At 38.5% G+C, this 27,097-nt stretch overlaps 1 protein-coding gene across 4 annotated transcripts in view; it reads right to left on the bottom strand.

Annotated features, from left to right (window-relative positions):
- The window catches only part of FRY (FRY microtubule binding protein), a 217,494-nt gene that overhangs the window by 169,283 nt on the left and 21,114 nt on the right, over positions 1-27,097 (bottom strand). For 2 of the 4 annotated variants that reach the window (XM_056328750.1, XM_056328751.1), the window contains exon 1: positions 4,672-5,419. The exons of 1 other annotated variant lie outside the window; for it this stretch is intronic. In XM_056328750.1, coding sequence (XP_056184725.1) covers positions 4,672-4,741 — 70 coding nt within the window. In that variant the 5' untranslated portion in view covers positions 4,742-5,419. Of the gene's footprint in view, positions 1-4,671; positions 5,420-27,097 lie in introns of those variants that run through there. One more of the 4 variants, XM_056328752.1, reaches the window with a different exon arrangement.

Genomic DNA, 27,097 nt, shown 5'->3' with positions numbered 1-27,097 from the left:
GGAAGGAGAGGTTCTTCTTGTTCAGTGAATGTGTTTAAGTGGCCTCTGAGAAACATGGAGACTCTTTTCTTCATCAGCATATTGCTACAGTCCCTAAGTGTGACAGCAGTGTGCTCAGTGTATTCGGCTTTAAATAGGTCTAAGTTTGCCTGCAGATAAGTGACCCCCTGCAAAACAACTGTTACCATCTTCCTGCACAATAAAATCTTACTAGAATATCAAACTACTGCACCACAGGACTTGGACATAATGCAGACTTCTACTTAAGAACTGCCCACAACCTTCCCTTTCTTTTGCTCATGGATACAAGACAAATATTCTTTGTGAAAAGGTTGAATTTTATTGCTAATTGTATTACATTCATTTAACAAAGGACTAAATGTCCTTCATTCATTTCCATTCCTGACATGGTAGAAACATATCTTCAAGAGCAGAGCAGAATATGGCTGACCACCTGGCAGCCAGCAGCCCCTCAGGCCTCACACTGGCCATTGAGAAGTTTCTCTGATGCCTGATGCTCTTCTGACAACATAACTTGTTTTGATACTAGCACTGCATCCAGCTTGGTATGTGACCAGAAAGCCGCGGAGGCACCAGAGGTCCTCCTGTGAGATGCTGCTGTGTTTGAGCAATGCAGGCAATAGCTAATAGGGGTGCCTGGTGCCCCCAGGACTAAGCTGTCTCTGATGCTACCACCACTAGTAAACACCCAGTGGCTTTTCCCAGCCACTGCTACAGGGACTCGCCGCACAGGAGCACAGACAGAGACTGGCATTTAGTAGGAGGATTGAGCAATGGGCTTTGTACAGCATGAAGATAAAGAGGATGCTGATACGAGGATTTTGATGTGGATGGTGGCTCCTGTGGAAGAAGACAAGGAAATATGGGCCACGGGAAAGAGACCTGAAGTCCTAATACCGAAAAAAGCCTTATTCTGAGTCTGAATTAATTGCAAGTCCACAGAAAAAAAACATCTTGCCAAGCAAAGGTAGATAAACAAGTGCTGTAATCCTTAAAATAAGGCCCTGAAGATAACTTCATTCTATGAGAAGTGGCAAATTAAAGTGTTCAGTATGTAACATGTGCTCTCTCATTTCATCATGCAAAAAAACCCCACCTTAAAATCTATCACTAGTAACTGGAAGACAAGGAAATGCAGTTTCTACCAGTCCACATAAGAGCTAACTTGTAAGAGCACAAGTGAGCCATCTGCCTGTGCCGTTTGGATTCTTCTATGGAATCCTTTCCTCTGATAAACTTAATAGCTGATGTGATCTAGAAACTGTTTATTATAGAACTTCCTGCAGTTTACACTGATGGCACTCCAGCATCTTGTAGTTTGATTTTTAAATTTCTATTTAGATTTTTTTTGAAACTATGAATTTGAAAAATGCACTTGGAAATTAAATTCAGAATAAATCTAATGATCTGATTGATTCAAAAAGTAAAAACAGTCTGAGGAAAGAGCACATTCAAATTCTTAACATTTGTGTTCATATGTTATTCTTTGAATAAATTACAAATAATTATTTACAAAAAGTATTTTGCATTATTTCCAGAACATATCTGAGGAAGAGACTCTTAATCATCCTACTTTTGGTGAGCCTTATTTTATTCACTGAGGTCATCTTATTGACCTCAGTGGGCCAACTGAACACTACTCGCCTTGAGTAAGCATGGCCTTTTAGCAGTGATTTCAAAAAGTAGTAATGAAAATGATTCAAATGATGCAAATATTTCAGTTGTTAACTAATGCAGCACTGACCGGAAACACTTGAATATTTTGGAAAACATCAGAACACAAACAAGATCAGGTAAAAAAAATATTTTTGTCTTATTTTCTAACCAAAGAATCCCAATTCTGATCCCATCTCCAGCACATTACAGGAATATCTTCCAGAACTGCATGACGTGCACGGTATCTTATCGACAAGTGCAGAGCAAAAGTCTGTTTTGAGAGCTGCACAAAGGAGTATTTTAGGGTCTCTCAGCTTGGTGGGATGATTGAAAGGCCAGACTGTGACTTGGCTTTTTCGTTCGCCAGGAACAAGAGTGCATGCTCAATGAGAACACATTTCTGACTGTATCATCCTGACTACAACAGTTAACAGGTTCCTGGAATGAACCAACTCCAGCGCCCATAAATTATTTGCCTCCTTAGCTGGTTGATGAACATGAAAATCCAAGCAGTGTGCTAGGTGAACACCTCTGCAAGTGCTGTGTAACACAGAACTGAAATCCTGCCCAGTATGCCAAGAATGCTAGTTTGCTAGACACCTTAGCATAATCAGAGAAAACTGTCATCCCAGGTAGAATGACTAGTATGGGCTATAGGTGTGGTTGGCAATTTCTTAGAAAATGTTAATGATCTGTGTAAGCCAAAACACAAATCAATAGAAAGGACTGGTTTTGGTGGGACTACAAAGCCCAGAAAGGATAAATGCTACTTACAGCTACTGTTTTAGAGTGCCAGTTTACAGAAACATACATGGGCAGACCCTCCACACTATTACCATTTGAGCAAAACATATACTGTAGGACTCAAAGTTATTTTTCTTTTAAAACAGTATGTTAGACCAAATTCTACTAGGTAAATGCCCCAGCATAATTTATAGCTTACTTCTGCTCTTGGGTATGCAGACACAGCACCTGCCCTCTGAAAAACATGTTCCTATGCATGCATGTGCAGGCTTCCCAGCAGTTTCTCAAGCAAGGGAAGTGTTTTCCTCTGCTCCACCCATCACATAGCAGAGCTGAAGAAAGCTCTAGGTCTTTTGAACTCCCTACTGTCTTCTTATCAAATTGTTTGTTTTTCAGCTAGAAGGGATACGTACAGATTTATGAACATAGCCTTCTAGACTGAAAGGAAAAAAAAAAAAGGGGGGGGCAACAAGTCTAGGTCAACCTGGACTAATTTATTGTAATTCCTCTTACTGTTTATTCAAATAGAGTAGAAAGTGTGATTATCAGCTAAAAGAATGTCATAAATACAAATTATTTCTATACTATTCCCATTTCCTTAAAACATAATTTAATTTAAGGACTTCTAATTCCAGGCCAGAAAACAGCTTTGCTGTTTAGAAATACTTCCAATATACTTTGATATAGAGGAAAAAGAAAAAAATACTAAAAAATATATATTTAATTCCATAATGTAGTCAATTTTATATTCTTAAGTGCTAGTTTTACTTTGTCTCAAAGTTACAGTAGTCTATTACAAAAATGCCAGAACTTAACTTGATTTTTTGCACCATAAAGTGTCTCGGTTTTCTTCTGTCATAAACTGTGACTAGCTTGTTATAAAATATGTGTTGTCACAACACACACTTATGTTCTCAGTATTTGATTATATTACTCCAAACAGGTAACTAAATGACAAAATTCCCTTCCAGTCCTTGTGGGATCACTAACTTGAATGAATATGCACTAAATATTTTGGAAGGAGGGCAGATAAGCAATGCTGTCTAGGTAATAGTATTATTCCCTGGTGGCTACACACTTGGGGTAGAAAAACGATTCAAACAAGCACTACAGTGTTACTGAGGTTACAAATGACCTGGAAAAATACAGTTTCTATGGTTATCATTTAATGAAGACAAGTCTTGCATGTCACACATCTAATACAGTGCTATTTTTATTTCTTTGCAGGTATTGAGACACATGCCTTGTATTAAGTGGATTTTGCATTTTTTTATATTATAGAATTTTAAATACTAATCTTTTATGCAGAAGTTATTCAATTATAGATAGGGGGATGATCAGAACCATACTGCGCACACAGCCAAGTTGGATTTTTCCAGAGACATTGTGTTCTATCTTTTAAAAACTGTTAATTATGGAGATTTAGCACTGTTAATACAAGTTTCTATAGAAAAGGAATATACTGTTCATGTATTTTAAATTAAAAAGCAAATTTCTGGAGTTATCCCATGGCCTTACCTAATCTGAATATATTCACAAGCACTAAATTTTATTCAGAACTCTTCATTACATAATATTCTAAAAATCTCAAGAGCGATTAACTTAAACAGCAATGGAAATCTGGAACAGTAATACTGAAAAGACCAAGGAAGACTAAAATGCTATTTGTTTACATTCTGCAAAACCCAGCCTGGATTAGATAAACAGATGGATTCTTTCTGGATGGAAATATTGCATAAGATTCTGAAATTAAGCGTAGAGGGTGGGAAGTGCAACTGATGTTTTGCTTTTCATCACATTAAAATAATGACTTTCAGTCTTGAAGTATAATCATTGTATTTTTGTGCTCGGTGCACAATTAATAAAAAACAACTCTGAGCAGTGCCACACCCTTGTGATTAAACAGCATTTTCAAAAATATTTAGATAAAACCTGAACAAATCAAATAAACATGTAGGCAGGAAACACTGTTTGGAATGCACTCCCTGCAATGTACTATTAGACAGAGCCAGAAAGCAGCCTAACTTCAGAATTCAGTCAAGCAAAATCTAGTATAATCTCATTACAGCCTTTGCAGTTAATGAAACCTATTTAAATCTCTGACATTCTGATTTTTAGAGCTGATGAAAGCAAAAATTATTTGGTTTATATAACACAAACATATAGAAACGTAAGACTTTATCCTTTAGGTTATCCTAGCTATTTACCATGCAATGCATAATATGAAAAAATTACTCTTCTGCTACTCACTATTGCTCCAGGATTTCAGTAAATATTTGATACTGATTTCAAAGAAGCCTGAATCCTGCTGGCTAGCCATGTCTGCTGCATACAAAGAGACTTCTATGATTCTGAGCAGCTGAAGTGGCAGGTACTATGTATGTAGATGTGACTGTCACCAGTTAGTGATGTAAACGAGGGGTCAGAGGAGGAAATGAAGTCTCCGCAGATCCACTTCTTCCGTTCATGGTAGGTAAGCTCATTAAAAAGAAAAAAAAATATGCTCAACAACAACAAAAACACACCGTGAGATTTTTGTCCTTTGCTCTTCCTCCAGGGCTCGTACTTAACTCTATTTGCAGAGTATTTTATTCCCTCACCCCCTCAGTATGTATTTTCATTTATTCCATTCCACAACTGGGCAAATTTCTTCCGTTCGGTTAAGGCATATGCAGTACCACAGCACTTGTTCCGTAAGGACTGTTAGAGTATCTTCCCGAAGGGTGTCTGTGCTGTGCTTTCAGTAACGTGCAGTCTGCCTGTCTGAAGCTTTTTTTTCCCATCAGAAGCTGACAGCCTGAGCATACGCACCTCCTCTTGTGAACCAAGTATCAACCTGAAGCCCCACTAAAACCTTCTCTTCTGCAGCTGGAGGAATTTCACACGTACTGTTTAGCTTTAGGAAAAAAACCCAACCTCTAATGAATATCCTCTGCATGCTCTGGTCAGCTGCCCTCCTTCTGCCTGTTTCCAAGAAGAGCACGCTGAACTGTACACAACTGCATCATGCTGCGGTAAAGCAGAGCTGCACCCTTATATCTGATTGCAGTGACGTTGGGGGAAAAAAAAAAAAAGGCTCTCCCTCAGCCCAGTTGCACAAGAGAACCACTTCCAAAGCACTAAAAACACAGCATTCAGACTGGCTGCTTCTGCTTTTCTTTCCCTGCTACAGGAAAACGTGTTGACATTTTTTTCTTGATCCGACACCCCCCCCCCCCTGCTGCCCACCCCCTCCCCCCCCCCAACAAAGATGAGAGGCAGCAAGCTGAATTCATAATGGCAAATAAACCAGAGAGCTCACTGCTTGGTATTTACCTCCAAAAGAGCCATTGAAAATTCTCAGTTTGATGTCATTTTTATCTTGAATAATGTTTTTTTAAAAAAAGGAACTGAATTCACATAAGGAAGTCATGTAAGAAAATGAGGCTGAAGCAATTCACTGCTTGTTAATCTCTCTGTATTTCCTATGAAGTACTTAATTGCTAGCTACTATTCTCATATTCCTAAGGTTTTATTTCAAATAATCACAGTACATCACTATGCATATTTTAATGATAATGAAGAAAAATAAGAAGAATCAGTTTCCCCAGAATTTTTTTGTTTCACATATTCTTGGTGTCATCCTTCCAGATACTATTTCCTGGGAATAACAGTACTTCTTTTCTCATTTAGTGGAATAAATTTCCTGCAGCATCTCATAATTACAGTATCTGAACCAAAATAGAGCTTGTCTGCTGCTACTGCTTCTAAAAACTTTGTCAGCAATTCTATTTGCGCATTATTTTTAGTTTCAGTATGCAGAATATTTGATGTTTGGACGGGAGACAGAGGAACACAGGGGTCACTGAGACCAAACTCCCATGGTTCTCACTGAAAATATGCTAAATGTCTTCTGTAAACATACCTCATCTAGAGATAAGGTTTTGTGTCCTCACTAATGGAAAGCAGTTGTAGAAACTCACTTTATAAACCTTCTTTCAGTTCCTAAATGAAGTTGACTCAAAATCAGTTTACACCCTTTCATGAACATGGCCTATCAGAAATGTTCAGATTATCTCAGGTTTGATCTCACTAGCTATTAAAGAGATCTGATCAGCTCTTCCTCCCTATACTGTTAAATATTATCCCATTGTTGTCAATTTGGGCCCCCAATTTTCTTTCCTGGGGACCTGCTATCCCCCTGCCCGACAATGCCTCCTCATTGTACCACCTTCAACCAGCACACTCCAATTTTTTACAATTAAAGTTAAATTTAATACCAAATACGGCAAGTCCCAAGGACCTTGGACTGATGACTTCCTACCATCCCACTAATTGATTTTTCAGCAGATACAATGCCAAGTAGGTTTGGAAGTTTGCTGCATTAATTCCTATGTTCCAGGATTTAAGTAATAGTTTCCCCTGTGGTGCTACATCAAATGCTTTTCTGAAGATGACTGATATATAAATTATATCACAATTCTCTGGCTGAAAATAACAATATAAGGTTAATCTGCAAATAGTTGTCTTTCCTAAATCTGAATTGGATTTTATCCAATTTTCAATTAAATCCACACCTTTAAATATCATCTTCTACCAAATTCTGTTTCAAAGCCTTGAGTGTGGCTGAGGTCAAGCAGCCTCTCTGTTGGTAGAGCTCATTTTCCCCCCCTAAATTCTGTGGTTTATATTTACAAGGCAGAATCTCTCTTGTGGTAAATTCACCAAAGTTTTATTACCTGAGCTGCAACTTCATATGCCTACTCTTCTGTTATTACGAACGCAAAGTCATCTGTTTTTTGTAATGTGAGTTTGAAGATCTTTGATGGTTTTTTCCACCTCATAATTGATTTTGGGGTTTGTTTGTACTATTACACCTGCCTCTGTTCCTCTACAAGACCCCATCCTTATGGAAATAAAGGCAAGGCATACACTTAGTTAGTACTTGTATCTTATTCTTACTCTATCTCTCATCTTCACTGGATAATGGACCCTTTAAAATAGATGTTCCTGTGTCAAAATAGCAAAGGACCAAGGACCTTTAACCATTTGCTTTTAATCCCTTCACATGTTCTTACTAAGATGAACTTCTGATAGTGCTCATTTTAAACTGACACCCTCTAACCGCCAAGCCCCAACCGTCTTCGCTAACAATGCAGCTGGGGACTCTTCCAATAACTCTGCAGTCCTTTTCCATAGAATGGTGGAGCCTTCAATGAAATGACTGGGAGATCAGTTTAAAACAAACAGAAGACAGCGTTTCTTTCTTCAGGAAGTTGTGAGTTTCTGGAACTTGGTGTTACTGGAAGTCGTGGAGTTAGACTGCATTAGCAGCTCCAAAATGCTGATAATAAACACAAGTTTGGGTCTATAAAGGATGCTGAAAGGACCAGGCAGGAAAGTACTCCCCTCTAACACCCCTAATACAGCAATGCACACCCTGGGGTGTGTGAGGGTGGGCTGCAGAAAGTGGCTGTGCCCATGTGCACTGTTGCCAAATGGCATCTTCTATTGCTGCTGTCAGGAGGAGAATACCAGGTGAGATGGGTGACTGGTGGGACCCTGTGGGATGCTCCTGAGGGTCTCACATTTCTCTCCCAGGCAGAATGAAAAGTTCAAAGTTAGTTTCAGTGCTTTCTAGTCAAAAAAATTTTAGACATCCCCTGTAGGCAAGTACCTGATTTCTTCACTGTCACTAACCAGTTCCTTCTATTTCTCACAGTTTGTCTTTCAAAACTGCAGGCCTATCCTTGCTTATCTCAAATCAGCTTGTAGGGAACACGATCCAATAATGTTCCTGTCACATGTCCTGCTTGGTCTTCACCAGTTATCAAGTCTAACCAGCACAATCTCTTCTTGGCTTTGTGATCATTTGGTGAAGAAATAAATGGGCTATCACAGCCGAGGATATCTGGATTTGACTACTGCAAGTAGAGTTTGTGTCCGAGATGTTGAAGTATCACCCAATGCCTACTGGCACTTCCCTGTGAACTACCATTAAAAAGGCTATAGCTACATTCAGCTTTCTGTCTAGGAGTGCCAGATCTCCTAGGACCTTTCTTACTGACTTTTCTCCAAAATGATTTGGAGCCAAAGTAATTCCATTTCATGTATAGCAGTCTTTTTTCTTTTTTTTTTAACATTGCATTAATATTAACAATAATATACAGTACAGAATCTCACTGCTTTCACCTTTTAGTATTCTTTCTGAAGAACACGTTTACATATTGTGCACTTCCACTGACAATATGCTGTCGTACTAAAATATTGAAAACTTAATGGATGTCTTAAGACAAAGCATATTGAAGAAAAATGCCACCACTCTCAGATTGTTTATTTTTAGCAATGTATGCAAGAGTTCATACAGAATACAACTTTTACATTATGCTTCCTGATCTCACAGTTGTACTCAGGAGAGGTACGGACTAAGAAACTGCTTTCAGTCCACAGAGCAGTCTAATGAGCCACAAGAGGATAAACTGCCCCACTACTTCAATACAGGTGTTTGCAGCACAGTATTCAATACTATTGTTAAAATTTACTTCAGGGTTGATAGTCCTCCATTAACAGTTCTGCTTTAGAAAGTACCGCCCAGAACATAAACGCGTCTGAATTTAACTTTTGCTCTGACAGCTGCTTTAAAATTAAAAGTGCAACCAGTTAAAATCTTACCAATTTCTACCATTACATAATCATAAAATATTTTTTAAAAAAACTTTTAAATGCTGAACTTAATTTAAATATTTGCCAGTCTAAATTTGCTCAAATAGGACATTCCCCAAATAATATCAAGGTTTTGCTCCCATTTTGAAAACACTCCTAAACCAGGTATAACACACTGAGATGCTAGAAACAGCAGCATTCCAATCTAGTGCTCTGAACTTATTTTACAGAGGCTGACAAGACTAAGAAGTTTTGAAGTTATACAGCTTCCACTTTAATTCTTGTTGACTTTACGATACTTAGAATTTAATCATGTATTCCAGGTTGTGAAATATAGACAGGGATAATCTGTCTAAGCTTTTTGATTATGGATATTACAGTCTTACATATTTAAAAATATAGTGGGCTTCTTTTTATGATATTGCTACATGGGAGTTTATGATAAATTAATGACAATGTAACAGTTTTTTCACCATAGGAAATCACAGATCTGTAATGTAAGGCTTTTCATGTTTCTACTGTGATGAAGCATCTGCTGGTACCTATGCTAACAACAGAATTGTTTCAATTACAAACACTTAGATGTAACTCAAACTCCACATTCATGACATGTAGTACACCTTCTATTCTCTCATCTGTTTTCTGAGACCAGTGGTAGCACATACCCAAGAGTCTTGGGTACCCGGCTTATACCCTTCTCTGGCTGAACAAAGTCTGTGGAGTTTCCAAGCTCCAACTTGAAAAAACAGGTTGGGAGAAGCTGTTCGTCAGCACGGTCGGAAGTGTTCTCATGAGAACACTGCATGAACAGCTATTTTCATTGCAAAACATATGAAAAATAGACTTCCAAAACTTTCACTCAGTAAAAGAAAAAGAATAACAAAAATACAGACCGCTGGAGGTATTCACAGTATCTATCTTGAGGCATCCAGCTCAGATGCCTACACTGGGAGGTGAGTGCCTTCAGCATGACTCAAGAGTTCCCTACAGTTCCAGTACAGAGCACAACTATTTTCCAGAGCAGCCTATTTCTCTTCACTGTCTACACATGATACTTATGGTAACTACTTTTGTAAATCAGGTACTTTATTTAGATTCTTAATATTTAGTGGTATAGGTACCCATTTAGTTTACATGTTTAGTGACTACTACTTGTAACAGTCATATGGGCAGTTTAGTCATCTTATGTTCTGAGCAATGCTTGCAGGAATCCTTAAAAAAGCACATGGATATATGAATATAGCACAGTCCTGGCACAATCTTTCAGGGCTCATTTTAGCTTGGCATGAAAGGACTTACTTGGCTTTTGCAATTTGAACTCTTCACACTCTGAGGCTAAATGCAAAGAATAGCTGAAGGCCTCTAAGGGATAACAACAGTAACAAAACAAGTATAAACTATAGATTTAAATGTTGTACACATAATTTTTTTCCTAGCATTCACACACTGATTGTCTTCTAGTTGCAGAAACCAGTGGGTAGAACAGTGTGTTCCATATTCATTGCTAACAGAATGAGTCTTTTAACTTATGTAGCAGATGATTACATTTTTGATCTCTAAGGACTTTCATTCAAAGTCCATCAATAAACCACAGAGTATTTATGAGTGCATAAATACCTGCTAACAGTATAAAGTCCCTCCTTGGTCTGCAGTGATACATCTTTATAACCCAGTCTCCTACAGTACCATCCTGCAAGACAGGGGCACTTCATCTTTAATCTAGCAAAAAACTTAAGAAAAATACATTTTATTTGCCCAGCTTGTGCGTAATACCTAGCCTCTACCTTTGCTAGGTGTCAATCGTTCTGCTCCTGCCCAGCTCCCCACAGCTTCCAGGTAGTGAAGCGGACAAAGATCCCAAAAGCCAAAAGTAGCATTACTGAACTGCTAGAAATTTTAACACGGTTTTTGATTGTGTGTGGCTTCACCAAGTCATACAGCTTTTCCTCCTTAATTTGGGTCAGATGCTATGTCCTTTTTAGCTGGATAGTGCTGTATGCTTTATTATACCTGTGTCTCTGATTTCCATGGAATCTGCTTTGATTTACACTGTTATCGTTTATATTAAAGTATGCCTGGCTGGAGTTTTTCCCCCAAAGAATAAGTAAGGGCTGCTTATTAGGGTCTCTGTGGGTTGAGTATGATCTAGTCCTTTGGGGCAAAATAAAGCAACCCTACAAAGAATGATTTCCAGATCAATTTGATTCCAGCACAGAACACACCTGTTCTGCCACAGATGTAAACAAAAATAATCTATTCTTATTATCGCATCCTGGCATATATTGTATCACATTCATGATTTCACATTCCTTTCTGTAATAAAACTACTTGGAACTTCTTTATGAACTACTCTTGAAAAGACTGCGCTAGCTTTCAGATGGATACTGGCCATAGTGGAATGGTATTAAGGTGCCTAAATATGTCTACTGAGATTATAGATACCCTAGGGTATGTGAGCTATTCACAAAGACTGGCAGATATGACATCAGACCTACATTAGATCCACTTTTCTGAAGTAGCTGAAGGCTTTCTCCCAGACACCTATGTTTAGGTACCCAATTTGCTCTCTTTGGTTTCAGGAGGAAAGAAAGAAAAAATGAAAAAAATCACATGACTTTGTATTATTTGTGAAGCAACAAGGCCACGTATAAATCAGAAATTGAAAAGGAATAATATTTTTACATTTAAGCAGAAACCCCCACAGTATTTACACGTAGGAAGTTTATTTTCTTCAACGTGGCATTTGTTGAGTTGGTGCACTTCTTTCCTTATATTAAAATATTTATTTTTTTTTGCTTTTCTTATTACACCTTACATAACAGAAAAAAATTCAAGCCAAGCATTAACAAAGCAGCTTGTACACATGCTTTACTAATGCTCTCAGTTAAAAGGAGTATCAAAATTGTTATCTAAATCAACCAAACTCATGTACCTATAACGTCCCGTGATTTAGCAAGGTACAATAAACATAGCACTGCACAAAATAAGATTTCATTAAGCAAACCTCATTTATTGTGATAAACTCCGAATAAAGCAACAGAAATCCTGCTTGGTTTATGCCTCGCTAGTTTTGCCGCACCATTTTGTTTTGCCTTGTGTTTGCAACAGACTGATAAGATATTGCCACCTAGTGATGAAAGCAAAACAAGCAGAAGCAGTAAAACAGTAATCCATGGGGAATACATGTTTACGTTTTAAACTGTGACAGAATGGAAGATAGGAGAACAGAAATGAAGCACATGCCTGTATGTATTTCTGCAGAAAGGGTATCAGGCAATTTGGGTACAATTATATAAAATATAATAGGCTTTCATAGAAGCCTAGTAAATGGCATTTAATAAGTAAAATATTTTAATAGATACATGATAGATTCATGTATCACCCCGCTCCCATCCTCAGCTTCTTCAGTGAATTCGTAAGAGTAATTAAATAAATTGTAAGGAGTTCGTGACTTATCTGTAAATAACAAATGATAACTACCTAGGCATTTTGCAGAAGATTAGTTAATGCTGGAATTATGCCTTCAAGATTCAAAGTGCTATTACTCTTCTCTTGACTTTGCTTTGGAGATGTCAAACTGCCATGTCCTATTAGGAATCCACTGTTCACTTCTGAATTTCTCTCTAGCTCAACAGTCTCTGGAAGCATCAGCCAGCCAGGAAGAAATTTCATTTGTCCAGACCTACTGTACACATGCTAAAAATATACCATCATATAAACCACTTCAAACTCTGCGCCGCTACCACTGGGGCACGGATGCAGGCAACACTGATGCAAGAAATACTGCTGTGCAAGTAAAAATTCAGCCTGCGTCCTGCAGGCAGCAGCAGGCTTGAAGAGTAACTTGAATTGTCTTTTCTTCCCGCTCTTCAGCTTAGTTTTCTGGCACCATCCCTAAACAAGCTGTTTTCCATTACTGGAATCCTATAAACTTACTTCCTTCTCAGTTTTGTTACAAACCCTTATCTATAGTTTAGAGACAAGATTACATAGCATACTCTCTAAACGTCCCAGCATGTGTCAGAACTTCCTCACAGCAGGAAATTTCCAAACAGCCACTGACAGTGCCTCTAATTCTGGGTGCTGGTTTCAGAGACCAGATTTAGTAACTGAACCCCATCCACACACTCAAAGCATAATTTGCATTAAGTAATTTATGCCTAAGGGATTGGTACCAGGTCATGCAGAGCCTAGGACAGACGAAAGGCAGAGGTTATGGCTCTCCCTCTTTTCCTCGAGTTACGGAGTTTTGTTACACAATGCACAGACTGAACCCCCAAATATTCAAAAATGTAGGGCCACAATTAGGTTGTAATTACAACCTCTTCCACTTCCCTTCTGTGATGTAGTTACATGTCTTCTACCCTCCTCACAGCAAGCGCTGTGGGACGTCAAAGTAGAAGCCAGGAAGGGGAAGCACTGGAGCATGCCCATCTAGATATTGGAAGGACTGGAAGGGACCTTTAAAGATCATCCAGTGCAACCCCCTGCCATGGGCAGGGACACCTTTCACTAGATCAGGTTACTTAAAGCAACCTGCTTGTTTCTAGAGGGTCTCTAGGGATCACTAACAATTACTGCATGTCACTGTAGCTGAGATCATAAGACTTCTCAGCTTTTCTTCTCCTCATTCTTGTGCTCACCGTTAGCATGCATGCCCTGAGATTCAGGCACGGATTTCCCTCTCCTCTCCCAGGGCTATGGAGCGAGGGCAAATCCCTCTCCCCCCTCCCTCCCCAGGCATGAAGAAGGCAGCCAGCTGGGAACCTGCCTTGGAAAAGGAAAAGCTACTGACTCTTCAGAGGGATGCCCGAGATGTGATGGGAAGCAGACAAGGAGGGGGCTGTACCCACTGGGAGTGATGAGCTGATGCCAAAACCAAGGCGTTCCTGACCCAAACACAGACCACATCATATGCTTTAGTCTTCCTGATTTTGTCTCCCTTGTAGAATGACATGTTCAAAATAAGAATCTTCCACAAGATACTTCCCTGTAACATGCTGCATGTGTATGATGTTTCATTGACTATCTAATTAGGAGGAGGAATTTTCAGTGCAGTAGTTCCAATTTGCTCTAAAATACTAGTCCACCCCTCAGACAGTTCTTATCTCAATGTATGCACTTCTTACAGTGTGATTTTTAACACAAATGTTTTCCTGAATCTCAAATACGTTAACAGCTATATTTTCTTTCTCTTAATTCTGCCACAGCAGTTCTTAAACCTTTCCCTGACTTTAAATAAGATGCTCTGAATGATAAGCTACTTGCTTACTTGTTCTTTTTTTAAACTTTCCTTTCCATTCTCTAGTTTTGTCTTTAATTATTAACACCTCTTCCTTTCTGGCTGACCTATTTGGATACTCACACCTCAATGTTTTCATTACTCTGTGGAAAGGTATCCTTCTGCTTATGTCCCTTGGCTCCACTAGCAACATCAACTTTAGGAGTTGATTTTTTACTTCTCTAATAAAATGAGAAAAAATGTTGGAAGGGTTTCAACCACTTTCTATCTACTACAGATCAAGATGAGATGGACGTGGGATCAGACTGTACTACATTTGCTGCCTCTCACATCTTCCTATGAGATATTGCACTCTGCCCACTGTCAGAGAGAAGCTGTCGCACCAGCCAGGTATCGGGTCTGAGCTGGCACACGTGTGCCCATGCAACATAAACACCCCCACAGTTCCCTCAGATGGGTCTTATGCATACAGCATTCACTCTGAATCATTCAAAAAAAATGCTACCTCTGGCAATACCTCCATAAGAATTACCTGGCTGAAACAAGGAGACTGAGCACCATCAGGATTACCTGACCTTGGATAACTAACAACAAATTTTACCACTCTTTCACTAATGAAGTATCACATCATCACCACATCATCACCCCTGCCCAAATCACTTCCCTGGCAGGTACTGCCACATACTGTCTCAAACAAGACTGTACATCCTTCAGAGGAGGACTCAGGCCTTGCTGTAAGTAAAGTGCTTGGCATAGCTGAAGCCCTGCCTCATTATAGGACAAGGAGCTTTTTTTCTCATTTTACTCAAAAGTGCTAACAGAAAGATTCAAATTTCAGGTTCAGGTAGCTCAGACCAGCACTACCTCCAGGTAAAACAGGGACCTAATGACTCAGCTGGAAAACATCTGCAACTTTTAAAACTTCTTTTTTGTTTCAAGGTGGGAAGAAGTAAAGCTTCAAAAATCAGGATTACCTAAGAATTCATGCCAGCTGGTAGACCAAAAAAAAATATTTTCTTTCCCTGACGGCAGCTTATAAACAGGGCATGCACATGAACACACATCTTAGCTCACTTGATACCCTTAATAGCTAGGCTGTCAATCACCATACCCTTCATCCGTTTGAAAATATTTCTGTATATCCAAAGTAAACATAAACAGCTATCAGCACAAATCTTCAAGACTCAAACCACTGGCTGTGAGAGAGTGTCAGGAAAAAATCAGGCCATATGATTTTACCGTGAAATTTCTGTTTCTCTTGGTCGTTTTTCCCTCACATTCCTTCTCATGTGCAGATGACCCTTTGGTTACAGCTCCTGCCTTAGCACTCTCCTGTTACTACTAGAAGTTATTTCCTCTGTTCTTTGAAGAACTGATGCCAGTAAACCATCTCAAGTTGCTGAAGGGAAGGTGTCTTGTTTTATGTAGTTTTGAAATCTCTTTCCATATAATCCTCCTAGGCCAGCACTGGTGAGACACAGCATACAGGGTTTGCTATGTAATACCATTACTTGCATGACAGCATGCTCCGATGATGGCCAGATAGGAGGTAACACTTCAGTTTAAAAAACCAAAATCTCACTGGTATTACATAACAACACTTGTTCTGAATTGCAAAATCTTTTTTCTATTTTAAGGACACGTTGTTTCAGCTTTTGAAGTAAGCTGTGGCAGGAGAGATCTCAATTTTAGAGAGAAAGTTTTTCTTTGCTGTTTTTTCCCCCCTCAACATGGTACTATTTAACTGATGAGCACTTGTGCAAGGGCTCTCCCTTGCTGTGGTGAAGGTTTTGCAACAGCAACAGTTCCATCTGGGTGCAGGCAATAGATTAATAGAGCTCTAGCATCCTCCAACTTTTGCTTCTCTATAGAAGCACCTGTGTCCTCACAGAGGCGAAGTGAAACATACACGCAGTCTTTGTAATTGGGTCTTTTATATGCTTCGAAGTCCATCCCTTCCTGCTAATCTAACATCATCTTGGTTTTCTGAGAACTAAGAGGTCTAACACACCTCCTTGCTTATGCTGGAAAAAACCAAATTACCTTCTTCCTGTTTAAGAAGGTAATGTTACTCAGGGTTTCTCTCATGCTACATTTCAATGGAAATTGCAATTTAGTGAAAAAAAAGTACAAAACAAAACTTCAGAATCTGCTTTTTGTTAACTAACAGGAAAAAATGCTATCTTGGGCTTAGTAGCCAAGGAAGAAAGTACGAAAAGATCAGTAAGATTTAAAACTAAATTATTTCCTACTAAAGACAGTAGTAATTATAGTACTTTAACTACACTTAAAATGATTAATGATTTTGAGTCACCACAGTCTGCATTTTCAAAGGCATTTAGCTCCTGAAATATCTAACTGTTGCTTTGTAGATTACTAAGTGTCTAATCTGGTTAAGTATCAAACTCCAAGTACTTGTTTGCCCACTGCATTATTAAAGGCTTTGAAAATCTAATTTTTTTTGAAGTTATTAAAATGAGTAGATTTCATGCTCATCCATGTTTTTTCTTTCACCAGATCAGAAGAGAAAAACAGGTTCTTTCTTTTTCATCTTTGGATTGGCTTCTCAGCCATGAAATGAAATCTAAAATAAACGACATATAACTGAAAGCAATCCACTGACACAGAATACTTTTATTCAAGTATTTGAATATGATGCTTAGATCTGGAGAAAACCCAGTTAACTTTTATAACAACTGAATTCTTAAGGGAATGGTGGTAATAAAAAATAACAACTCCAGCAGGATTCACCTGCTTTGGAATCTTTCAGTGGAGCTGCAAGCGGTGCTGGGCTGAAGTTCTGGGTGTGGAACTTGAGCTCGTGCTCAGTCAAGATACTTGTGTTTAGTGACACCATATCCTCCCGACTCACACAGGGCACTAATGCACGAACCTTGCCTGAACTCTTCCATAGATCAAGGGAGGTCATCGCTAGGTACTGAGTAATTCAGTGAACTGAAAACATAGCATCAGCACAGACAGAATCCTTCATAAAGCAGAAACTTCCCCATGAATATAAAGATACTTCTTCCACTTCTGATAATATGACAGATTTGACCCAGGGTGGGCTTTCATTTTTTACTTACACCAATTTAAGATTGTGTTCCTGTTGGAAAAGCTGTGAAGTTCTTCCATCCTCTGTCTTTCCCCCATAATTTCCATTAGGTCTCCTTATGGTGGAACTAGTTAGGAGCAGAAATTTGATTTGGGTGGGGGGTGTGTGTGTTTTTAGGAATACAGTTGGGGCTAAAGTGTCACCTTCAGCTGATGCATGAGTCTCACCACAGAAGCACATGATCACTACAGTCAACACAAAGGAGGCTGCATGAGTGTTTAGGTGGGGAAAAGCAGCAAAGGGAAATGTTTCTAAATTGAAAAAAAAAATGTTGAAAAAAAGATGTACCTTTCATAGGTATTATGTTGTTAAATAGCTTTCCCTACTGCTCACACGCATTTGCAAACACTTGTAACAGGCATTGTGTTTTACAGTAAGAGATTCTTCCAAGCCACTTCTCTGGTGGAGCTGTTAATACACTTTGGCTGTTGCAGGAACAGATACATTCTATGTCTAATTGCAAGAAGCACGGCCAGACAATGAGCTTGAAGATTTTAAAAGCCAGAATGGACAGTGATAATCAGTCTGATCTGCACAGGTCAGGCCAGAGAATGTCTTTATTTCTGGTCCATTCAGAGTAGCCAGACAAAACAGAAATACCTGCCAGAGCTATTACAGGGAACGCTAGATCCTGGTTAAACTATTTGCAGATGCTAAAACATGTCCTTATGAAGTCAGCCGTAGTCTATGAGACTACATAACATTTCACATATACTTACATATGCAACACTACACTATTAATTTTCAATAATATACAATTAGATCAAAATAATTAAGATATCTATTTATGTGGACAACAGGCTGTACACTATTATTAAAAAGCAACTACTGCAACTCATATTTGTTTCTGTGAGGTTTCATTAGCAGATTACAGTATTAAGCCAATACAGAACCTTACATTGCCTACTCTAGATATGACACAAAGAAAACCAGATTGAAAATGGCAGGAAGAGAAAAATAAAGAAATTTTATTCACTAAATACACAGAGAATCTTAAAACAAAATCCAACTCATTACAGTTCTGGGGTATGGGAATATAAATGCAAATTTACAGGGTTTGGTGCAGCTTTCTTCCCAGGAATAAACACTGGTGGCAAAACAGCCCACACAGACTTGCTCTACCAGCAGGCAGAACCCAGCTAATGAAATGTAGAGGAGATGAAGGCTAGCTCCAGAGAAAAAAGTGCACCCCTAGGCAAAAGATCCCCTGTCATCAGTTCTTCAGTATAGTTGTGCCCATGGACACAGCTGGCAATCTGCACCTAAGGTCGTAAAGTCAATCTGGACTGCTGAACAGAAGGTACAACAATAAAAAAAAAAAAAAAATTAAAAAAAAAAAAAATATGGAACCATGAATTAAATATCTCAGACATGTTTTACTTATCAGTATATATGTACATATATATTATTCTCTTTTAATGTGTTACTCTGGGGATATGGAAAGGAGCTTCCATGCAGCAACATTCTCCTTTCAAATTAATCTTAAATACTGAAAAATCCAAAGGTCCTTACAAAGAAGCATACTTATAATAACATGAAATAAAAGAATGTGCATTCATCACCTTTTTGATAGAAGGAAATAGTGCTGAGCGTGCTAAACAATGGTTTGTTTGCATCAAGATTATCCAAAAAAATTCTTAAAGAAATCTTATTCTGCCCTTCACAAAACAATAAAGCCTTCAAACAGCCAAAATTCTCAGCTCTTTGAAAGGTTATTCTAAACCACAATGTCTTTGTGTCTCCTGAAACTTACAGAATATCTTCACAACAGGCACATACTGTGCTGCTGTTATATATGGCATGTGTGTTACAGAGATTCACTATAGCCAAATGCAGAACACATTCTGTGACATTAATTTCTTCTAGAGCTGCTTTAAACAGGAGCAACAAATCAAAGAAGACTGTAACATCCCTTCAGTTCTGGGGGAAACTTCACTAGAAGCCAACTGATAGCGCAACTTTGCAACAGAATACTATTAGAGGTCCCATTTGTTGTTAACACACGACTGCCTGTCATTTAAGCTCTTGAGTGAACACTATGTATATAATATTTTATATTTTTACATTTTCCAGCATTCTGCTAAGCATGAATGAATGGGGATGTAAGATAAGGTATTTATTGGGGCTTTTTTTGACAACAGGGGGAAGCAGGGACGTCACACTGTGTACTTAACATGCCAGAATACCCTGAAGAAGTTACATAAAGCAGTTCAGAGCTCATAAAACAGAAAATGGGACTGGGGAAACTGGTATTAATGCTAGTGACAGTCTGTATCTTCTGCAGGTGAGGCACATCAGCATGTCACCCTGGTTGGCGATAAAGTGCAGGACAAGTTTCACAGCACTGATGGAATAACAAAAAACCTGTTGTGTATAAAGAGGCACTTATGTTCAAGGTGTTTGAAGATAAGAATCGGTAAATGCCTAAACAATTACAGTCATCTTGGAAAGTGGAGTAATACAATTGGTATGATTTTCAGTGATACAGAGTGGATTATGAACCAAAGTACTTGTAGAAGTAGTAGCGGAAATACTGAACAAAATTGTGGAAAAAATTCTAATAACTTCACTTTTCCTTTTGTTGAGCTTCATGAGATTCCTGTTAAACAGTACTGGCCTCAGTATCGACCCCTGGGCTACTCTGTTAGTGACTGACCTCCAGCTAGCCTTCGTGCTGCTAATCACAACCTGGTCAGTCTGGCAGCTCAGTTTTCAACCCACCTCACTGTCCATTCACCTAGTTTGTATTTCATTATTTTGTCTAAGCGGATGTTGCAGGACATGCTGTTGAAAGCCTTCCTAAAGTTGAGAGAAGCAGCATCCTTTGCTTTCCCATCATCCATCAATCCAGTTATCTTGTTTTAGAAGGCTATTGAGCTGGCAAAGCATGATTTCCCCTTCATACAAACAAGCTGACTGCTCCCAGTCATCTAATTCTCTTAACCCATAAGGATTATTTGCTCCATCACTTTCCCAGGGATAATGGTGAGAGTGACTGGCCAGTAGCTCCCTGGATTCTCTTTCTTGCCCTTCTTGAAGAAAGGAGTCACATTTGCTCTCTTCCAGTCCTCAGGAACCTCCCCCAGTTGTCATGAGCTTTCAAAGACTATCGGGACTGGCCTGACAGTGACTTCAACCAGCTTCCTCAGCACTTGTTGCTGCACCCTGTCGAGTCCCATGGACATGATCGTGTATGTCCAGTTTGTTTAAAATGTTCCCTAACCTGTTATTCCTGTACCAAGGGTAAGCCTGCCTGAGCTCAGGCCTTCCTACTGGTCTCTGGGACTGGGACTCCTGAAGGCCTCCTGGAGGTAAAGACTGAGGCAAAGGCAGCGTTGACTACCTTGGCCGTTTCTACCTCCATCACCATCATTCTCCTTGCTGCTGAGTGAAGTTTACACAGTCACTGAGACCTCTTCCAGAATGGGCTTTCAAAGTTGGAGGAATCAAAATATAAACAATAGCTTATGCAGAGGTATTCTTAATCTTGAAACCAGATAAAGGACAAACAGCAACACTATTCTTACTTAAGAGTCCCATAGCACTTAGTATGACAAATCTAAACTTGAATCACCTTATTACTAGCTTCTAAGTAGAGAACTGCTGATTCTCTAGTTCCAGAATGGATTAGGAATTGGATTTATACACATGTGCTTTGTTTATCCTCAATCCACTCTGCAGAAAATTAAATACATTTCAGACCCTGAAATTCCACGTTGTGAGCTTAATTTAGTTTCTGGTATTCTGGTTTCCTTGTCATCCTTATTTTGCCCTGGCATCTCTGTGTGATAGTAAAACCTCTGCTGCAGATTAGACTTTTTACTTTGGAGTAGAGCCTCAGCATCTACTGGAAGTCTAATGCTTGAATGATTCTCCATACAGGAGTCAGAACAGGTCCTCTCAAAGTACTTTAAGGTGACTCACTGAACAAACTGGTACTGAGGTTTAATGACTTTTATAGGCATTAAAGTTATGTCTTGCTGACAGACTGGCAATTCAACTATGTTAGACCATGAATGCCATGCCTATATTAATATTTAGGCCAGGCTGGGTGGGACTTTGAGCAGCTTGGTCTAGTGGAAGGTGCCCCTGCCCATGGCAGGAGGGGTGGAACTAGATGATCCTTAAGGTCCCTTCCAATCTAAACCAGTCTATGTGTCTATGATTAGTATCCGGGGCTGTTCTCATGGCCAGATGGCATGAAGCAGCCTACAAGCATAAAGTAAAACATTATCTAAGTGCTGGTGGCAACATCCAGCTCTCTCCCAATTCCTTAGTTCTTGGCAGCTTCTGAACTGTGCCTGAGAATCATCAGGGGAGACCACAGGCTGGTCCAGGCAAAATAGGGAAGAAGTAAAGCAGCTCTTTCTCTAACATGTATGCAAGGAAGAGGAGAGAGCAGACAGGCTGGCAAGAGATTGACTAGTTTAAAGATCCTAAACAAAGTCAGAAATACCGGACAACTGAGGTTACAATAAGGAAGACTATACTTATTGACTGCCTCTCTCCTTACCTATATGCAGACTAAACATTATGATTAAAAATTATCTTGCTAACCCTTTATAGCTGGCATCACAAATCACCCCAGAAAAGGTTTATTAGGAAGAGCAGAAAATTCACAACAAAGTGAGCATAAGGATACTTATCGCCATTACAGCCACTGTGAAATTGAACAAACAATAACTCCAAAGACACAGAGCAAAATCCCACAGAAAGTCACAGCAATACCCTCAGGCAGTTCTAAAACAAACAAATAAACAAAAACACTACATAGCCATGTCCTTGGAAGAGAAGCCACTAGATTATATCACATGCAACATACATTGCTTATCTACAGAAATTTTTTCCTGGGAACAGTAGTGTCTTCCAGTAATGGATGAGAAAGATTTCTTATTTTAAGAAATTTTAAATTTAAGTGCAACTTAATATATGATTAAAATTCATGACCAGACATTTGTTGGGTCTTCAAAGTTTTATCTGATTATAAAACAGCATTCCAACATTGTGCAGCAGCTAGACATTGGTATATCCTGTGCAAGAATAATTTAAATTGATCTTATCTTGTAAAGCACTGTGCAATTTCAACCTCCCAGAAAACGCAAATACAATAATGTCCTGAGCTCTTCAAATCAAGTTCCTAATTTAAGATTGAATCCCTGAAATTCATAAAAATCACATTACAAATCAACAACTCTTAATTAGTAGCAATAAAGAAAGTTAATGAGATGCAGTTGATGACATTTTTTTGAAAACATAAATAGATTAACTCAGTATCTATCTGCTTATACCTAGTTTACCAGAAGTGCCATAAAGCTTTCATTTCACTATCAGGGTATCTTTCATCATGAGAAGCAGTACACAAAAGTCTTCCAGCTAACTCTAGTTGTGTTCAAAGAGTTTCATTAGTAGTAGTCTTTTGTAATTAAGACAAATTTCGTTATCTACATCCATCTTCAGGCAAAACAGTCTCTGAACCTAAACAGATTAATAAAATAATAAATTTGTAAATTCTTATTGAAATTAAGTATTTTCAGAAACTCCTAAAATTGTTGTTGTTGTTGTTTAAATCTTTTTAAACATTTCTGTGTTTCATATTTTGCTACCGTTTCTTAGGACTCTGATTTTCTATTGGAAAAACAAATATATTTTATATTAACATACTTTTTTGGAGATACCACCAGTGTTGAATATTAATTCAGTGTTCGTTCTTGAAAATTCAGTAACTGTACAAAAAAAAGTCTGTTACATTTCCCAGAAAGCAAGCGTTCAGCACAAGTTCTAAGATTTCACTCTACACTTCAATCCTCTAGGCAGGACATAGTAGAGAGCCAAAGGGTCAAACTGGCATAACATGTTACCAAACCAGATTCTTTTTCACATGTTATTTGTACAGCCGCACACACAGAAACTCGTGCTGAAATCAGGAAGCAAGTGCTGTAACTGCTTCACAAGGCCTTTCAGACAGGTAAAGTCTATAAACCCTTATCGTAAGATTTGAGGTATATTACCGTGTGTCTAATGGGTTTCATTCACTATAATACTGGCGTCTGCTTTAAGATGGAGTCCTAACACCTGTAACAACTGATGGCGGCAATCTAAATCTAGGAGACAACTACATAGTTTTTAAAACAAACAACAAATCAGAAAAAAAAATCCAAGCCACAACAGCAGATGGAGCCTTCCCTATCTTAACCTCACCTTCCTCCCTTATCTTCCCCCTCATCTTTATGTTCAAGTCACTTTCCAGTGGACGTAGAGAGAGCTTCCTTTATGTCCCAAATATAACTGAAAGGTGAGGAAGCATCTTCATAATTTGCCTACAAGAACATAAGGAAATCAGTCTCCACAGTCCATAAAACACCAGTGAACCCAAGAAGAAAACAAGTCTGACAACATGCATATATTACACCAGACTTCAAAACGCAGAATCCAGACCTTTCCTCTGAATCACTGACCCATCCTTTCTGAAGAAAATTACACTTTATAAAAAACATTCAAGAACTAAGATACTGAAAAGTATATTAAGTAATATATGTAGAAATAAGTAAGCAAACATAAAAATACAGAAGGCCGAGACAAAAGCAAGACATTATGAATTTGATAATTTCTATTAATAAAGCAGTGGTCACTCACCCAGATCAATGGGTGGATACACACTCAATCAGCAATGTACCAATTTTATAGCATGGTGGCATATCTTAACATAAGGCTCAATAAAACACAGTAACATACGGAACTCATGCCAGCTTACAATATGAACAGCAAATAAAAAAATGCAGCACCCCTCTCACACCACATTTTCCATCAGCAGAAGGTCCTGCTAACACTATTAAGGGGAAACCAAGCACATTTTTTCAAGTCAGGAAGGGAAGAGAAGAATTTTGGGACAAGCCAGTCTTGCCTTCCCTTCTGCTGTCAGTGGATGATACTTGCAAAATGCAGCACCAACCCAATCCATTCTACCAAACTTCAACGTGCAGGGTGACACCGTAAGTGAAATGCAATTATCCTGTGCAGATTACAAGCATATATTACACCATGCAGTACAATTTATTCAGAGGGGAGGTAGGATATTCAAACCTTCAGCAAATTAAAATACTGAATGCAGATCATTATAACTCATTTGAATCAAGACACATACTGTACCCATGATTTTAAGCATCCTTATTAAAAGTAATTAGATTTTGGCAAGTCTTTCTTAATTAACGTAGCCAGTCAAAAGGAAAAAAAAATCATACATACTGGTTGTTTTATCCCCACGTCTCATGAGAAATTAAGTAATTTATGCGTATCACTGTTGAATCATTTTAAAATGTTTTTCTTATATATAAATGCCTTCTTTTTTAAAAAAAATTATTTTCAGTATTTTAATTCACATACAAATATGGTGTCAAATCAACTTACTTATTTTAGAAAGTGACTTTGCTAGACTGTATGCTGGTCTGAACTCCAGAAATGCTTTGAGAGAGTACCTCAAGACTTCTAACTGCGACAATACTTTCACTGAAAAAAAAAGCAGTGAATCTGTTACAGAATACTAGCTATTCTGTTGTAAAATCACAGACTAACAACTTACATTCTTACTTCGAGTAGCTATACAAAGTACTGTTAACCACTGATGTTTGTTATGTTAACTCACAGCAACATCACAATGCTTTTACAAAAGTATAAATAATGTGTTGTCCCACAGAACACACAGAGCTCATTCTGGCTGTGAAGACAATGCCAGCGACGCAGGCATACAGCCATGAAATGGAGGTGTGCCCAGGCCTGGGAGAGGCAGAAAAGTCCAAAGTATTTTTCTCACCTTCTGTCCTTCAAAACTGACCCATCAGTCAACAAGCATTACTCAACAATAATACAGGCTACTTGCACGTGAAAATGAAGAAGGAGAAGAAAAAACAGTCTATGAGATACTAACGACAGTACTAGAAGTGGATTTTCAATGGTACCAACTTAAAACATCCCCACCTCACAAGACAAATGACTTCCAAGTAGAACTTAATTATTACACTTTTTTAGTATTTTGACCTTTGTAATTTATGCATTGTTTTTTCTGCTTTCTTCAGAAAATTAATACCAGCCAAAATCTCACGTCTTTGTCACTTCTAAAGAGGAAACTCAACAACAATATCAGTAGCCTTCTTCCAAAAAAGAAATAAGACTGAAAACTTACCCTACACTTCCCTAGATTAGAATTACTAAATACAGACTTATTTTCTTCAGGCTGCTTTGTTTCTGAACATGAGCAGCATAGACATCTAATGACGTTTAGCTAATCTAGTCTAAATTTATGCCCCTTCAGTTAGTTCAATTTATCTTTCCTAGGTACTTCTGTAAAGACATGGCCTCCTAAGGCCCCATTGTTGCCCATCTGTCTTTTTACAATTCTTTCTTTTCTCTTTAACAAGTCACAGGTTTATCTTCAAGTTAAGCCACTGTTCATGTTTGTATGGTCCTGCCAGGGTAAGGTTCAGTCATGGCTACAGTAGTATGCTGAGCTAAGGGCATGTCAGCAGATCTGTACAAACTCAACTAATTAAGGCGACAAACCTCTCCATTGGCAATAAATGGCCTATTAATGTTGATTATGGTCACTTGTGACTGTCATTGTTTTAAAAACAAACAAAAAAGCATAAACGTGAAATAGTAAACATGAAAATAAGGTATCAGCAGTTGATATTAACCAAGCCCTGAAGTATACAATAGCTTTAAATATGTCAAATTTAAAAACTAAGTACTTCGTTGAGAGAAGAAAAAGGTATCTCTGTGCAGCGTATCCCTGCATCATGCAATGCCATGGTTTCTCCTCGCCATCATAGTTTCTGTTCTTCCCTTGCCATATGAAATGAACGCAACCCAGTGACAGCATTGTTTGGATGGTCCTGCCCAGGCATACGTGAATGACTAACTTCACGATAACAGGACAGACAGATGTGCCTGTCTTCTCAGGTTTCAGCTTTCATTTTTAAAGAGTGAGCTTCTAGCTATCACAGTTAAGAAAAAATGTAAAACAAGCCCATTGCATGCAAGATGCTTCTCTGAGTCTGCGCCAAGTCTGGAACAAGAGTCCCAATGTATGAACCAAGCTATATCCTTGCACCTACATGTCTCAATGTGTCCCTGTTCACCGTTTCATTAGTTAAGCTTTCCAAGATAGAATAAAAGGAAAGAAAACAAGATGTACGTGACTTCAGACTAAACTGCAAGCTTGTCCTAAAGCTAAAACAGGTTCACAGTGATATAAAAGACTAAGCAGAGATATGGGGAGTAGAAGAAGGTGGAAGAGTCAAAATTATGTAATTTTAAACATTTATATTAATATTAAGAAAAAAATAGATGACTAGGCTGAAACAAGGAAGTATGAATTACCACATTCTTCAGAGGACTTTGGCAGTGATTCAAAAGACTGCTGAGCAAGTATATCAATATGTACATTTATATAAATATATTTAATATCTGTCTATCTAAAGATAAGTGTTCAAGGTCAGGTTGGACGGGACTCTGAGCAACCTGATCTAGTGGAAGATGTCCACAGCAGGGGGTTTGGACTATATGATCTTTAGAGGTCCCTTCCAGCCCAAACCATTCCATGATTCCATGACACAGCTCTGTTTCCATTCTAACCTGCATTACAGCATGAAAGACAATGGTCTAGAGACTTCAAGCTTACTTTG

The sequence above is a fragment of the Falco biarmicus genome, chromosome 2 (genome assembly GCF_023638135.1).
Source record: "Falco biarmicus isolate bFalBia1 chromosome 2, bFalBia1.pri, whole genome shotgun sequence".
NCBI lineage: Eukaryota > Metazoa > Chordata > Aves > Falconiformes > Falconidae > Falco > Falco biarmicus.
This window is presented reverse-complemented; position numbering and strand designations above follow the sequence as displayed.